We start from the raw sequence: 17,681 nt of genomic DNA, 5'->3' as shown, positions 1-17,681 counted from the left end.
CCCTTTCTCCTCAATATGTGTGTCTGTGAAAATTACACTTGCTGATAAGTATTAGAAGGGTTTTATTTTTATGAATTTAGTTGGCAGTGCTATTAAGAACTGAACGTAAGAAATATAGATGGATGATGCAATGGCCAACACTAGGCCTATATTATTTAGTTTTGACGAGATGATAACACAGCAATAACAGAGCAATTGTGAAATACAGGTAGGAAAAATTGAAACACTTTGAGGAAACTGTCCCACTGTTCTTTTTTCATCATAATCACATATGACACAGCTAGGATGAAACTCCAAGTACGTCAGCAAACTCTAACTATTAACATTAAAAAATAAATCAGAGAGGTACGACAAGGATACTTTTTAGCACGTACTCTGTTCAACATCTACTTGGAGGATTTAGTGAAGAACTGTTTTCAGAACATGGGATGGATAATAGTAGAACTTAGGAAGAGATTTGTGTGGAGTGTGGTCGGTTCCAGACAATTGGCCACAGAAAATTGGTAATAGGGACAATTCGCCACAGATAAACAATTTGCCACAGATAGACAATTTGCCACAGATAGACAATTTGCCACACCGTCCATTATCCAAAAATGGGACCGTAACAATTTATTTAAATGTGAATTAGTGGCAAATATAATTTTCACGTTGTCCTCCGGTTCAAAATGCAACAACCACCTTTCTCCTTGTACGGTCTTAGTGTATCTGTTGGCTATAACGTTCAGTTCGTCAATATTCCTTGGTTCAGGTGGTAGGTGCAGCTTCCTGGCACGGCGCACAGTTTTTTTAATAGATGGTTTCTTCGGTAGATTCACATTGGCTTCGCTTGAAATAAGCTGTAACTCATTTTGAATAATGACAGACGTTGGTTCTCGGGAAGTCCCCGCCCTTGCCTTCATGTTCTCTACACATTCCTTTGCCTTAATCCTTCTCCAGTCTGCAGAATGATTCTTGTGTTGAGACGGTTCTTTGACGACACTGCTTCCACCTTCTGATAACGTGACTGTTACATTACACCCGCCACGCATGTCACAGAGCCAAACAACTCCATTCTTATTTTCTCTACGTCTCGTGCACATGTAGCCAAGATATATTAATTTGTCAGAGCCTCTTTCTGATTTTGTGAAGCGAATTTCTTCCGCCATAGTTCCTAATTAGTTTACAGCTTCTGGATTTGTCTTGTGTTACCATAGAAATGTATTATAAATTGTTGCGAATTTGAGTATTGCCTTGAATTTTAATGTGTGGCTAATTGTCTTTGATACGAATTTCAATTATGTGGCGAATTGTCTTTGATACGAATTTCAAAATTATGTGGTGAGTTGCCTCTGTGGCCAATTTTCTGTGGTCAGTTGTCCCCAACCTGAGTGTGGTATCGTATGGAGCAAAAACATGGACATTACGTGAAGAGAAACTACTAGAAGCATTATAAATGTGGATATGAAGAAGAATGAAGCGTGTGAAATGGACAAACAGAATAAGAAATGAAGTTGTGCCAGAAAAAGTGGATGAAGAAAGAGTTATGCTGGAACTGATCAGGAAGAGAAAAAGGAATTGGTTGAGTCACTTGCCTAATAAAAGATGCACTGGAAGGAATGGTAAATGGGAAAAAAAATCCGGGGCAGAAGAAGATATCAGTTGATAGACAACATTTAGATATACGGATCGTATGCAGAGACTACAAGGAAGACAGAAAAGAGAAAAGGTTGAAGAATGCTGGGTTTGCAGTGAAGGACCTACCCTTGGGCAGAAAATTATGAATGAAATTAAACACAAAACAGCTGTGAAAATTTAATGATTACCACATATTGAATTTATAATATTTGTAATTATCGGAATATCAAAAAATTATATTTTAAATGGATTTATGTTAAATTTGAAGTATAAGAATGTGTAGTATTAATCTTATGCAAGATCCATAAAATGACTCACTATGCAACATTCATTTTTTTCATAGTTTTCTGCCCAAAGGCAGGTTTTTCACTGCAAACCTGTATTCTCCCACCTTTCCTATTGTTTGTCTTCCTTTTTATAGTCTCTGCATACAAACCATGTACCGGTACCTTAATGTTGTTTATCATCTGATATCTTCTTCTGCACCAAACTTTTTTCCCGTTCACCATTCCTTCCAGTGCAATAAGGTAGAGTAGACGCAAGAAGAGCTTGCCACGGTAAGCTGCGCGAACTTTCAGAAATGTTCGGGTGCACTCGACCTCGCTTTGATTCGATTGGCAAACTGTCGACAGTTCTCAGTCGTCTGCTGACTTGATGTTTCGAGTGAGATTTATCAGAGCGCGTGTAACATAACCTAAACCTAGTTGCAGAGTAACTAATAACATAACATTGTTGAAAATACAAAAGCACGAATTTGTTTACACATAAAATCACTGAATGAAATGACAAAGATGTTATAAGAAATATGCAATTGTTGAAAATACAGAAGCACGAACTTTTTTACATATAAAATCACTGAATGAAATGACAAAGATATTATAAGAAATATGTAATCATGTAATAATTGATATTTGACGTTATAATAAAACACTAATACCACAGTCACGAAGCTTGAGTTTTGAGAATGCTAGGAACAATTGACTGTGCCAGTACTATTTCGCATTGTCTGTAATGAGGCGATATTAGCGATCCTAGTGGTTAGTAACTATCTATGGATGCATATTTACTACGTATTGAGCTTCGTGACTGTATATACTAGACTGTGCTAATACTATGTGATTTTATTAAAATGTTCTGATAACTAGTGTGGTACTATGGTCGATTTATTTTAATCTATATATACTCCTTATGTTACGAGCGGAGCCTGTCTCGTTTTTCATACATTTATAAACGTTATAAATAATTCCCTAGTTTGACTGTGTAACGTTTCATTAGCACTTCCTAATTTAGAGCGAAACAGGGGGGCATTGTTAAGTACACAGAATGTTATACAGAACTCTGTTATTTAACAAACACACTTTGAACTACATAAAACTACTGATATCAGGGATAAAACGCAGAATATGTAATGCAAACGCTAGCTTCTACCCACTCTGCATAATACACTCCAAGATATGAACAGCTCAAGACCGCGCTTTCGAATGCGCCCAGTAATCAGCATTAGGTGATTCATAGCAGCCCTGTAACGAGCATGGCGGCACGAGGACCGAATATCGTCCTCTGAGCATCAGTCAAATGGGCAAGCTTTCTTTGTGCTTCCTCTACCGGTAGCATTAATATAAAGAGACATTATAAAGTGATTAATTTTATAAGAAAAATCTAGTATCATACATGATTGCAAGAAATAAACGCATCACTATATGATAAAGCAATTATAAAATGATTTACTGTATAACATAATGCAACAATGTGCATACAGGGTTTTCTACTGGATATATTGATACTCTAGTGGACGCCATCATAAAATGAACCACAAAACAGATTCACTGTCTCTTTCACAACTTACCGATAAGATAAGATGCACAGCTACATGGAATGCAACATAGCCCACAAGAATCCAATCCATCCAGTCAGGTAGTTTAGCCTTGTCCAGTTTTGTGGCAAAGAAAATGGTCACAACTGAAATTGTACAAATAAAATTACACAAATTAATGATATATGATCAGTTCGTAAGAAAACAAATGATTGCAAATATGAATAAAATGTAAACTAATTCACTACCAGTAATACAAATGCTGTCCACATTATTAAAATCCAGTTATTGGCAAATTTAGATTTGTTGATAAGATACATGCTATATAAATATTAAATGGTGGTGTAATGTTCACTCCTTGGCAGGCTAGGAAGATACGCAAAATATTATTCATTTAAAGACATAGTCTTAGTCTAGAGCAGCCTGACATAGAATTCACATTGGTTATGGGGGATAAATTAGGAATTGATTGTCACATAAAAAAATGCAACTCCACTCCTTCTATTTTCTTTGTTCTCCTCGTAGTTTCCCATTTCTTCTCGTCTTCCCCTTGTTCTCCATGTAGTCCCTTTGTTTTTCTTGTATTCCCCTTGATCTCTTAGTATTCCCCATATTCTTCTTGTATTTCCTTTATTATCTTTCTATTCTAATATTCTATTCAATATTCTGACAATACAAAATTTCTTGGTATATGGCTAGATGAACATTTAAAATGGTCTGTACACCTTAAGGAACTAGGGAAGAAATTAAGTAAAATTTGCTTTGCCTTGCGATTACTAATAAGAGCATCATCTATTGAATCTGCTCGCACATTGTACTTTGCATACTTTCACTCTAAATGTATGCTATAATCTTTTGGGGTAACTCACCTAATGCAATCCAAATATGTTGTTGTTGTTTGTTGTTGTTGTTGTTTTCTAATGTCAGGCGTTTGACAATAAAGTCATTTGACCTCTTGCACTCCAATATTTTTCAAAGATATTATCATGACCAGCCACTGAAGCACAGATTTTGAGGTGTTCCGAATCCATTTCTTGGTTTGAGTTGCACAATGGGCAGTTAGGGGACTGATATATTCCAATTCTATGCAGGTGTTTGGCCAAACAATCATGGCCTGTTGCCAATCTAAATGCAGCTACAGACGATTTTCGTGGTAAATCGGGAATTAACTGTGGATTTTGATGCAGAGAGTTCCATTTTTTCCCTTGGGACTGAGTTATCAAATTTTGTTTGTTGAAGTCTAAGTATGTAGATTTAATAAATCTCTTCACAGAGTAATACGTAGATTTAGTAACAGGTCTGTAAGTAGCAGTGCTGCCCTTCTTTGCTAAAGCATCCGCATTCTCGTTTCCCAGGATTCCACAATGGGATGGTATCCATTGGAATACGATTCTTTTATTGAGTGATATTAATTGAGAGAGCATTTTAGTTATTTCTGCTGTTTGAGATGAAGGTGTGTGTTTAGAGACGATTGATAGAATAGCTGCTTTGGAGTCTGACAATATAACTGCATTCCTAAATTTATTGATGTGGCATAGAAGATTCCTGAGACATTTACTTATTGCAATGATTTCACCATCAAAACTTGTTGTTCCATATCCAAGAGATCTATAAAGTGAGAAGAGACAGCACGTAACACCTGCACCGGCACCTTGTTCTCTGGAGATCAAGGATCCATTGGTGTATAAATGAAGCCAGTTTTGTGGAGGGTACCTAATATTAATTGTCTCTAAAGACAATTGTTTCAGTATTTCAGTGTTTATTTCTGATTTCAGTATTTCTTCTGTTAAATTTAGATTATATTCTATATTTAATAGAGTTAAAGGGTTTGGTTTAATTAATCCAAATATTTAAACTACAAAAGAAAGCAATTAGAGCCATAGTTCAAGTGTCTCAAACTACCAGCTGCAGACCATTATTAAAAAAATTACATATCTTGCCATTACCCTGTATTTATATTTACGAAACCTTAAATTGTATCAAATATAATTTACATAGCTTTCCTACAAATTCAGACACACACCAGCACAATACAAGAAACAAAGATAATATTTTTATTGAAAGTTTTAACACAACTCTATATAAAAACAGTTTCATTCATGCTGGTCTTCTTATGTATAATAGCCTACCAAATTATCTTAAAGAAATATCTGCACATCAGAAATTTAAGAAAGCTCTTCATAAAATTTTAATTAAAAACTGCTTTTACAGTATGAACGAATTTATTGAAAATTGTCATAACTGAATAGAAAAAGAACGCCTTACTTAAAAAAAATTTACTTCCTCTTTTCCAGATCCTGACTTCGAGAAGGATGTCTTCTCATGAAGGACACGATGGCCGAAATCGACTGATCTGTAGTTTTCTTCAATCACGTTCCAAGTTTTGTATATTCGTATTTGCGTTGCATTTAATTATAGTTATTACTTGGTTGCAAAACGGTATTTATCGAATACAGGGGGGAGAGCCATTAATCCTTCCCATTGAAGGCTTTAAGAAACCAACCTGGACAAATACCCAATGTCCCATCCGTACCTTCGCATGGTGCAGCTGTTAGTAAGCATAATTTTACGAGCTGAACTAAAGGGAGGGGCTACTCATCCATTAGCACTGGTCAGCTTGATGAGTTAATGACTGAATTTGGTATAATTTTCCTCTATTCCATACCTAATTCCCTCTTTACCCTTTCCTGTCCAGTCCTCTGACTGAACTCTTACTTTCTTCGACCCCAACGGCATTAGAGCATTCGAGGCCTAGGGGTTCATTTCACTTTCCTTCCTCCTCTTTCTACTTTTCTGTTCCTAGTGTTGACTTGCTATGGCACTAAAATCGTCCTCCAGTGGCTTAAGGAGGGAAAGCTGGTGATCAACAAGATCTCCCAGCTAGGTCCAATGGACCCGTCGACCAACAGCAGGTGTGGTCCTCCAGACATTCTGGGGGTTGTGTGTGAATGAAGTAGCCACCAAAACGTTAAAATATGGTGTTCACTTAAATCGGCTACAACTTGCCATTTAACCTCAAAATCTGTGCTTCAGTGGCTGGTCATGATAATATCTTTGAAAAATATTGGAGTGCAAGAGGTCAAATGACTTTATTGTCAAACGGCTGGCATTAGAAAACAACAACAACAACATTTGTGTTGCATTTAATTATAGTTATTACTTTTATGTATATTATGTAATTAATTATTAGTTTGTAAATATATGTCCCATATCATGTATATGATCAGTGGATGCAATAAATGATTATGATTATTTTTCTCGTATTCCCCTTGTTCCCCATGTATTTCTCCTATTCTCCTTGTATTCTCTTTGTTATTCTTGCAATTCCCTCCTTCTCCTTATATTCCTCCTGTTCCCCTTGTATTTTCATATTTTCCAATAAAAAAAACAGTATCAAAATCATACACTGAAAATTATAATAATTTATTTTCAGCATTTGATCTTTCAACAAGTATAATAAATTTATCATTGAACTGAATAAGCACTATTTCTCCTTGTTCTCCTTGTGGCCGCCTTTCTTGACTTCATGTTTGCAGTATGTTCACTGCGATATTAAAAGTATGAAATATTTCGTATTGAATTAATGTTTTTCCCTTCTGTGAAAAGGTATTTTTTAACTTAAAAAATTTGACAACTGGTTCTAAGAACTGCAACAAATTTGACAAGCGATTTGAATGAACCTGCTGAATGACACTTCTGTGAAAATTTTTACTTACTACCAAGGATGTGTGCAACATTGCCTACAAGCCAATGAAGCCAGTTGAAGATGGGCCGTCTTCTGGAATCGGGATGAGGACGGAAAGCAGCTCCAAAAGGTTGAATGAAGGCGAGTCCTGTTGTTACACATCCAAGAATCGCGTGTGGATTGTCCTCTGCAGACCAGTCTTTCAGTTCAAGAAAGATCAGTACAAAACCAGCAATTGTCAGACTCCATGTCAGTAACATGAACATTCGATGCCACTGAAAATTAATTAGAGTAATTAATTATCTATTTCCTAAATATATTCTGCTTGTATTTCATACCTATCTGTAATGATAAAATTCGTTGTTATGGTTATATTCAAATGTCCGTTGTTATGGTTACGAACAGTAATTGTTTTCAACAAGATGTATGCATGTTTTCAGTTTCTCAGAGCCTTATAATCATAACTAAAAAGTCTCTCTATTACAATTTAATAAGCTGAAACTAATTTAAAAGTAATGGATATGCTGTTAATACTTATACGATTTGATGTGAGTCCAAGTGCAAGTGTTGAGCAATTGTGGAAACTTTGGTTTAGTACTTCCACAAATTTTGTTGCAATAACTCAATCAAATGACTCAGAAAAGCTTTTACTTCTAATCAATTACATCTCTCCTGCAGTATATGAGCATAACTTACTTTGCAGCGATTACAATTCTACAATCTTTGTATGTTAAACCAAAAAGTGAAGTTTTTGCTAGATATAAACTTACTCTAACAAGCAAACATTCTGATGGGGGCAGATAAAAGAGTTAAATTTTTTTCTTCCACCATGTTAAAATAACGTCAAAAGAAGTGCTTATACAAATTTTGGCCACTCGACCGCAATTACGAGGCCGTCCAGAAAGTGATTTTCCCTGGGGCCGTTTACAGAAAAAAAAAGCACAATTGCATGGAAAGATTTATTGAAACAGATATAGCAATTGTTGCGCTATTTTTAAACTTATCTCCCACTGGAATTGAGACATTTGTCACACCGTGGGATCAATTTTTGTATCCTTGTGTCGTAGAAGTCAGCCGCCTGGGATAGGAACCAGCGTTTGATAGCCATCTGCACTTTTCTGTCGATCTGTTGTTGTTTTCTAATGCCAGGTGTTTGACAATAAAGTCATTTGACCTCTTGCACTCCAATATTTTTCAAAGATATTATGGCCAGCCACAAATTTTGAGGTGTTCCGAATCCATATCTTGGTTTGAGTTGCACAATGGGCAGTTAGGGGACTGATATATTCCAATTCTATGCAGGTGTTTGGCCAAACAATCATGGCCTGTTGCCAATCTAAATGCAGCTACAGACGATTTTCGTGGTAAATCGGGAATTAACTGTGGATTATGATGCAGAGAATTCCATTTTTTCCCTTGAGATTGTGTTATCAAATTTTGTTTGTTGAAGTCTGAGTATGTAGATTTAATAAATCTTTTCACAGAGTAATACGTAGATTTAGTAACAGGTCTGTAAGTAGCAGTGCTGCCCTTCTTTGCTAGTGCATCCGCATTCTCATTTCCCAGGATTCCACAATGGGATGGTATCCATTGGAATACAATTCTTTTATTGAGTGATATTAATTGAGAGAGCTTATGTAGTAAGATCTTAAAGTAGGTTATGACAACGAAATAAAGAGGAAAAAGGTGTGGTTTACAGAATATTATTTAAATAACGGAAAGTAAATTTCCGGTTAATGTTCACAAAAGCATTAAGTACATAATTATGACTGCGTTGCAGTTTTATTTGTGGCCAACAGAAAATACCTAGTCTTTTAAGAAAAAAAAAACTTTTAGGGGCCATGAAATTATTCACTGCTTTAATTATATTACTGTCTATCAATATTACAAAACAAAAACTGTCATAAAGGCCATGACCAATTAGAAACATCGATACTGAAGAGATAAATTCATTTGGCCGTGATGAAACAAAAGAAAATGCGAGAGAGATTATAGTTCGAGATAAAATGGACACACAATTTTGATGACCATACTGTTAGTAACTGGAGATCGCTTGTAAGATCTGTCTTAATCTTCTATGTAGAAATGTCGTCCAAGCAAATTGGTGGTCCAGGAAAAAATCATTGCAATAGATGAGAGTAACAGTGGTGCTATCTCTCAGTAATGTTCAGAACGAAGGAGGTAGAGAGAAAAAGAAACAAATTTCTCCTTCTAACAACACCACAGACCAAAATCATGTTCTTATGTTTGCAACATTGTGTATGTAGTTAAATTTGGTGGTAAACGTAACGGCATGGTTCAAAGCTACCGTGGTAATTCTCCAGTATAGCGAAAAAGCACAACTGCATGGAAAGATTTATTAAAACAGATACCTACAGCAATTGTTGTGCTATTTGTCAATTTATCTCCCACTGGAATTGAGACATTTGTCATACCGTGGGACCAATTTTTGTATTCTTGTGTCGTAGGAGTCAGCCACCTGGGATCGAAACCAGTATTTGACAGCCGTCTGCACCTCTCTGTTGATCCCATGATAATTATGACAAATATCTCAATTCCGGTGGGGAATATGTTTAAAAATAGCTCAACAATTGCTGTGTCTGTTCCAATAAATTTTTCCAATGAGATTGTGTTTCCTTTCTGGTGAACTTATTTTTAAGGCCCTCGTAATTGCAGTCGAGTAGCCAAAATTTGTATAAGCACTTCTTTTGACATTATTAACATGGTGAAAGAAAAAAAAATAACTTTTTTATCTGCCCTCATTAGAATGTTTGCTTGTAAGACAATACCAGGTGAGTCAATTGACCAATATATAAAAGCACTGAAATTACTAGAAAAAGTTTAAAATTTCAAAGCAATAACAGCTGAGCAAAACGGCACTTATTCATTAGCAGCCTAAATTCACATCAAATTAGACTATGTCATGTTGTATGTAACAAAAAAGTGTAATACCATATTGGTGGAAAGTTCACAGTTTTCTCAGACAAAAACGTTTTTCCCAAATGTTTAACACCCTCTTATTCGGTAACTATTGCGAGTATAATCGTAATTATCGATAGAAAATCTAATAAAGAATCATTTATCCCTCTGGCATGTGCACAGTTTTCATGTAAATTAAATTTAAAAACCACTAATTTCAAGTCACTGTGTGATACGACCAGCTTGAAACATTGTGCCAGAGAGGGAGGTGGGAGGTAGTTCACCTAGAGAGATAGATCTGGTTTCGTTGACCTCTTACATCTGTATTACGAGAAGAAATAGAAGTATGTTAGCAGTGATGTTGCCAGACTGTTGAAACTTTCAACTTAATTTTCTAATTATTAACCATACATTTAATCACAAAATGTAATATAGGTTTTCTATTAATTTAAGTGTAACTTATCATCCCTTTCAACCTGCAATATTATTTCACTTCCACCTTGTATATGAGGAACTTTGCTTCAGCAGTCTTTAATTTTTCATCCTGTTTACTAGATTTGCCCACTTATTAGAGCATATTTTTAGTGTTTACAAAGATTTCTGAACTAATGCATAATTGCAATTAACACCGAATGATAGTATTGTGTACAAACCTTGTAATTAGAAAGGAATAACTTTACGTAAGCAAAATATTTACTATGACAGGCCTACCTATTGTTGTGCGAGATATGACGTCTTCGAGGACATTTTTAAATAACGCCCAATAGTTCTTTATCATCAGAAAGAGCGTATTTTTTGTACACTATTCAATTTCTTTTATACAGAAGCACTAGTTATGGTTACTACGGTAAACAATTTCATTGTTGACATATTTTGTTGGTTCTTGTATTATGAAAGCAGTTTTATTGATGAAGTCAAAATAAAACAAGATATTTTTCACAGAAAATGAGAGAATTGAGATCCTGAAAATGATAGGATTCTGTGCAGTGTTGTCAACTTTAGCGACAAGACGCTAGATCTAGCAGTTATGGGGAGTGTCTAATGACAAAAATTATGAAAAAGCGACCAATTACTTTTCTGGAGTTTTTATTACCTAATCATTTGGCAACAAAGTTAGCAACTTTGACGTTATGTCATTTTAACTGTTTTTAATAAGATGTATTTTTTTAACCAATGCCACCAGGTTGTCTTTTCAACATTTGTGGTCTTCACTCCTGGGAGTGGCTTAGTTATAACCCACTTCTGAGGTTGGGGCGCCTGGAAGGCGGAGTTACATTACCCCGGGAGAGGTCTTAAATCTAAACTTAACCTAAATGGACCATGGACGAACACAGGAAAAATTCCTGTGCTCTAACCAGGAATCGAACCCGGGACCTCATGAACTATAGCCAGAAGCTCTGACCACTAGACCACTTGACCACTATGGTCAATAAGATGTATTTGAAAACAATGATTTTGTATTTTGACATTATTACAGAGAAAATATTTTCCTCAGTACAATTTCAAAATTTTATAAGAACAACCCTGCACAACGTATCATGACATCTTGCATTATCTTTCCTCTGGCGAATTCTTGGCGTTGTTAAATGGTGCAGGATAAATTTATGGGTGAGGTGTGCTAATACAAATACCGTATTCTGCCAGGGCTAACTATTAGTTTTCTATGTTTGCTATGGCCGTACTTCCTCTTTCCTATTCGAATGCTGAGGTAGAAAGCCTGTTCAGCCAGTCTAACTTAGTGAAATCAAAGATACGCAGCAGAATTCACATTTAAAATGCTAGTGTTGTACCTCACGCCAGGAACACCTTGAGGATTTCCAGAAAACAAGTTACAAATACCAAATTTCCTGAAAGTGTTCTGTGGAAGACTGGAAATACTGATGCGTATTTACATTCCTATGCCATTAGGAAAGTTCAGGATAACAGGCAGGGTTTGGAATTGAACGGGTTACATCAGCTTCTTGTCTATGTGGATGACGTGAATATTTTAGGAGAAAATACACAAACGATTAGGGAAAACACGGAAATTTTACTTGAAGCAAGTAAAGCGATCGGTTTGGAAGTAAATCCCGAAAAGACAAAGTATATGATTATGTCTCGTGACCAGAATATTGTACGAAATGGAAACATAAAAATTGGAGATTTATCCTTCGAAGAGGTGGAAATATTCAAATATCTTGGAGCAACAGTAACAAATATAAATGACACTCGGGAGGAAATTAAACGCAGAATAAATATGGGAAATGCGTGTTATTATTCAGTTGAGAAGCTCTTATCATCCAGTCTGCTGTCAAAAAATCTGAAAGTTAGAATTTATAAAACAGTTATATTACCAGTTGTTCTGTATGGTTCTGAAACTTGGACTCTCACTCTGAGAGAGGAACATAGGTTAAGGGTGTTTGAGAATAAGGTGCTTAGGAAAATATTTGGGGCTAAGCGGGATGAAGTTACAGGAGAATGGAGAAAGTTACACAACACAGAACTGCACGCATTGTATTCTTCACCTGACATAATTAGGAACATTAAATCCAGATGTTTGAGATGGGCAGGACATGTAGCACGTATGGGCGAATCCAGAAATGCATATAGAGTGTTAGTTGGGAGACCGGAGGGAAAAAGACCTTTAGGGAGGCCGAGACGTAGATGGGAGGATAATATTAAAATTGATTTGAGGGAGGTGGGGTATGATGATAGAGACTGGATTAATCTTGCACAGGATAGGGACCGATGGCGGGCTTATGTGAGGGCGGCAATGAACCTTCGGGTTCCTTAAAAGCCATTTGTAAGTAAGTATTTACATTCCACTTTCGGCCTATATGAATCCTTGTCTTTCACGTCAGCATTTACAGTAGAATAGGAGGATATGGATAATTTATATCTCTAAAAATTACGATACATTTTTTATATTGTTAATCTTACCCGTCTCTTTAGATATGCTTTTTTTACTTGTAAATTGAATTTAGCGACTTTTTAGCGATATTTGACAACTTATTTGGCGACTTTGAGGTGACAATTGTTGGCAACATTGATTTCATGGTACAGAACAAGGATGTATGCACATGTTTTTTAACGAAAGTTATCATAATCAGCCACTTATTTTTCAAAAAACTATGAGTAGAATATAAACGAAATTAGGAGTACATGGGTATGGACATCCAGTGTGAATTATCTGACCAATAACTGCAATTTTTACTATTCATCTCTGCACTGAGGCAAAATGTAGCATCATCAGAAAATAAAACACATGTTTTACGGTACAAAGTTTGGATTGTATCGCAGACAAAATATGATTACAGTGCACCAACAATGATCCTCGGACACAGAAACCCATTCTTCTGAGTGCCCTCTTCACCCAGGTTAACTCAGAGATCGTATGCTATTTTTTACAAAGGAAAGCATCTATAGGAAAGAAAAGATAAAAACAGTTCATATCCAATTGTTGCGCATTTCGATTTTGCTAGACCACTCTGCTTGATTCGTTTGTTTATAACGCCACAGAGAGATAAAATGAATATGGAGAAAAAAAAGAACCCCGAATTTTTCAGAACATGAAACGGATTCTATTGGATCTAGTTGACTGTTACACCAAGACAGAAGACTGAATTCTGATGTGAGTACAGCCTACCATTCCTACAATACCTGGAAATCCATGTTGGAATCCATCCATTACAAATCGTAGTTCTGCCCTTGAAGGGAATGAAATATAGCGTGGGCAAAAAGATGCAATAATATTCGACACATGATTAATAATTATATGTAGTGTCGTGGTACTTGAATATTACAAATATTATCTAGAGCATTTCGATCTTAACGTTGTTAAAACTCTATTCAAAGTTGACACTGGATTATTTCGATTAGTAGGAAATTCCAGTCTTTCATTCACTTCATTCACTAAAAACCATACAGTTTCTTTGGACAGACAAAATCTTTCCTCGCATTTCCTATCCCCGTATTCTTCAAAAGACTCCCCTTTCCACAATAATGCCAATTTGACGTTAGTCTCTATTTAAATTATGCAGGTACTTCAATTCATCTTCAATTCCACCAAGAACTTCGAATTGCGCCGCCATTTTGTTGGAACTTGATCCTGATAAATTCCACATAATCACTCCATCACAGGTGGTTAAGTTTTACCCTGGTAAATTGCTACGTTTAGCTTTGATCGTGATTGATGCACCAGATACTGAGGTTGAACAGGGCAAAATGGGAACTTAACCATGGTAAAGTGTTGATCAAGAATGGTGCACTCGGCTATTAGTGAAATTTGTTCTGATAAAAGACATTACTGAAACTGGTTTACTGCCGGCCTAGGTAGCGCAGTTGGTATAGCGCTGGGCTTCTGTGTTCGAGGTTGCGGGTTCGATCCCGGCATTTAAGTGTGTTTAAATGCGACAGGCTCATATCAGTAGATTTACTGGCATGTGAAAAGAACTCCTGAGGGACAAAATTCCGACACACCGGCGACGCCGATATAACCTCGGCAATTGCGAGCGTCGTTAAATAAAACATAATTTAATTTAAACTAGTTTACTTGGTTACCCCATTCATCCTTCTATTTCTCAGTTCTCTATAATTATTCATACTCATCTAGTCACTACCTTGTAAAATAACAGAAACTACTGCTTGGTATCATAAAATAACAAAAGCTGTAATCAATTTGCCATACCTTTCGCTCCTGAGCGAGGATGACTAAGAGATTAAAGAGATTAAATGTTGAAGATAAGGGGAAAGAAAGAAAGAAAGAAAGAAACGAAACTTACAGCAAACCACTGATCTTTGCCACACAGCTGGCTTCCAACCCATGTCTGTTTGAAGTAGCGAGCAAGAAGGATTCCAACTCCTGCAGCTCCGATCCAGGCCCCAATCATGAATGCACCATGCAGCCTAAGCAGTAAATTTGAAGCCACACCCACAACACTGACGTCAGCCAAAGATTGCTTTGTGTCAGATGCCGCTTTTATCACGTCGTGGATTCCAATGTTACTATCTGAAATTCAATAATTAGTCATTAAATTCAAGCACTAGGAATCATTATTCTCTAATAGAATTCAATACTACTGCGTGAAAACATAGAATAATACTGCATCATATTATAAAAAAATAGTTCAATTTATAAAAACAGATGAACTGTGTGTCGGTGCTTTTAAATGCTCATGGTATGAAAAATGTTCATGCGGAGGCAGCATTTGACATACAGACATTTATTTTTTACCATGAATGTTAGCTGAAATGGAGCGTCGAACAGTTGAGAATTCACATTGATATTACAGTTGGTATTCTCAATAAAAAAATTACAAATTTGAACATGCGTGCAGGATGCGGACATTCTAGTATTACTGCTGGGTTCTTGGTAATTCAAATGCCAGACACATTAGTACTACTGCCGGGTTTAAAGTGTTAATGTGATTTAATTGCCACAAACAATATTATAATATTATAAAGTTTATTATTAAGACTTCCACTACTTCTGTTTGAGAGAAACAGACTGGTAATCAATAAGTCGAAAACCATAGCCATTTCTTTTCATCATTCTCAAAATAATAATTCTGAGTGGCTGGTCATAGAGTATCAAAATGAAACAATTCAATATTCTAACAATACAAAATTTCTTGGTATATGGCTAGATGAACATTTAAAATGGTCTGTACACCTTCAGGAACTAGGGAAGAAATTAAGTAATATTTGCTTTGCCTTGCGATTACTAATAAGAGCATCATCTATTGAATCTGCTCGCACATTGTACTTTGCATACTTTCACTCTATCCTAACGTATGGTATAATCTTTTGGGGTAATTCACCCAACGCAATCCAAATATTTAAACTACAAAAGAGAGCTATTAGAGCCATGGTTCAAGTGTCTCAAACTACTAGCTGCCCACCATTCTTAAAAAAATTACATATCCTGCCATTACCCTGTATTTATATTTACGAAACCTTAAATTTTATCAAATATAATTTGTATAGCTTTCCTACAAATTCAGACACACACCAGTACAATACAAGAAATAAAGATGATATTTTTATTGAAAGTTTTAACACAACTCTATATAAAAACAGTTTCATTCATGCTGGTCTTCTTATGTACAATAGCCTACCAAATTATCTTAAAGAAATATCTGCACATCAGAAATTTAAGAAAGCTCTTTATAAAATTTTAATCAAAAACTACTTTTACAGTATGAACGAATTTATTGAAAATTGTCATAACTGAATAGAAAAAGAACGCCTTACTTCAAAAAATTTTACTTCCTCTTTTCCAGATCCTGACTTTGAGAAGGATGTCTTCTCATGAAGGACGCGGTGGTTGAAATTGACTCCTGACTTCAAGACATACTGCAAACGGTACTTATAGCCGAAATCGACCGACCTGTAGTTTTCTTCAATCAAGTTCCAAGTTTTATATATTTGTATTTGTGTTGCATTTAATTATAGTTATTACTTTTATGTAGATTATGTAATTAATTATTAGTTTGTAACTATGACATGTCCCATATCATGTATATGATCAGTGGATGTAATAAATGATTATGATTATGAATATAATGATCTTACCTGATGCTGACATTCCTGCTGCTATCAACAAATTGAACTGGTCAGTAGCCAAATTAAATTCTTCACCCTCAACCGTTGTAACACGGTCCCTCATAAATCTACAGTACACTTTTCCATCCACGAATGAAGAATTTTTAAGGTCAATTCCATCTTGTATCTAAAACAGAAGAGAATATTAACACAACAATTTTGAATATCTTAAGTTCATCACAAAAAACTTAATTACATACAGTTCCTTACCTTCAATCTCCGATTGCTTTTTCCAGCATTCCATGACATGTAAGCATTGACACGATTGGGACCTCTGCCATCATTCACACATTCCACCACACTATCTTCTCCCTGTAAGAAAACAAGTGTTAAATCATCAGTGCATTTTGCTCATCATAACCATTATGAACATCATCATCATCAGGGACCGGATTTTTATGTAATATCAAGATGTGAAATATGTACATATTTACGAAGGGGATCCAGGAAATAACGACTGTTTTGTTGTAATAATTAAAAAATATATATTTATTTGAAAAAACAAAGTCTGTTACATAACTGAAGCTTCCTTTACTTCTCTACATAATCACCACCTATATTTAAACATTTGTCGTATCTGTTCACTAGCTTTAGAATTCCCGTGTTATACTCCTCTGCCGCCAGTTCATTAAGCCAGGTGTTCACTGTCTTCTTCAACTCTTCATCACTTCCAAAACGCGTACCACCCAGAAAGTCTTTCAGCTTAGTGAAAAGGTGAAAATCGCTAGGAGCAAGGTCTGGACTATAGGGCGGATGATCAAAGATTTCCCAACCGAATTGATCCAGCAATTCTCGAGTTGAAGCAACAGTGTGCGGGCGGGCGTTGTCGTGAAGAAGCACAACTCCTCTCGAAAGCATTCCTCGCCTCTTGTTTTGGATGGCTCGCTGTAGTTTTCGTAAAGTCTCACAATAACGATTTGCATTGATCGTAGTGCCTTTTGGCATGAAATCCAGCAAAAGAACACCTTTGCGATCCCAAAAGACAGTAGCCATGACTTTTTGTGTTGAGAGAGTCTGTTTGAATTTTCTCGGTTTCTTGAGTGATGAGGGATGATGCCACTGACG

The 17,681-nt window shown here is 35.9% G+C and overlaps 1 protein-coding gene across 3 annotated transcripts in view; it reads right to left on the bottom strand.

Moving 5' to 3' along the window:
* Positions 1 to 17,681, bottom strand: part of LOC138700401 (putative ferric-chelate reductase 1 homolog) — a 421,089-nt gene that overhangs the window by 19,240 nt on the left and 384,168 nt on the right. For all 3 annotated transcript variants that reach the window (XM_069827014.1, XM_069827017.1, XM_069827015.1), the window contains exons 6-10: positions 16,827 to 16,928; positions 16,587 to 16,743; positions 14,795 to 15,021; positions 7,147 to 7,390; positions 3,464 to 3,576 (exon numbers count right to left, since the gene is read on the bottom strand). In XM_069827014.1, coding sequence (XP_069683115.1) covers positions 3,464 to 3,576; positions 7,147 to 7,390; positions 14,795 to 15,021; positions 16,587 to 16,743; positions 16,827 to 16,928 — 843 coding nt within the window. The remainder of the gene's footprint in view (positions 1 to 3,463; positions 3,577 to 7,146; positions 7,391 to 14,794; positions 15,022 to 16,586; positions 16,744 to 16,826; positions 16,929 to 17,681) is intronic.

Source organism: Periplaneta americana, chromosome 5 (genome assembly GCF_040183065.1).
Source record: "Periplaneta americana isolate PAMFEO1 chromosome 5, P.americana_PAMFEO1_priV1, whole genome shotgun sequence".
In the NCBI taxonomy this organism is placed as follows: Eukaryota; Metazoa; Arthropoda; class Insecta; order Blattodea; family Blattidae; genus Periplaneta; species Periplaneta americana.
Note: the sequence above shows the minus strand (reverse complement) of the source record. Positions and strands in the feature narration are given on the sequence as shown.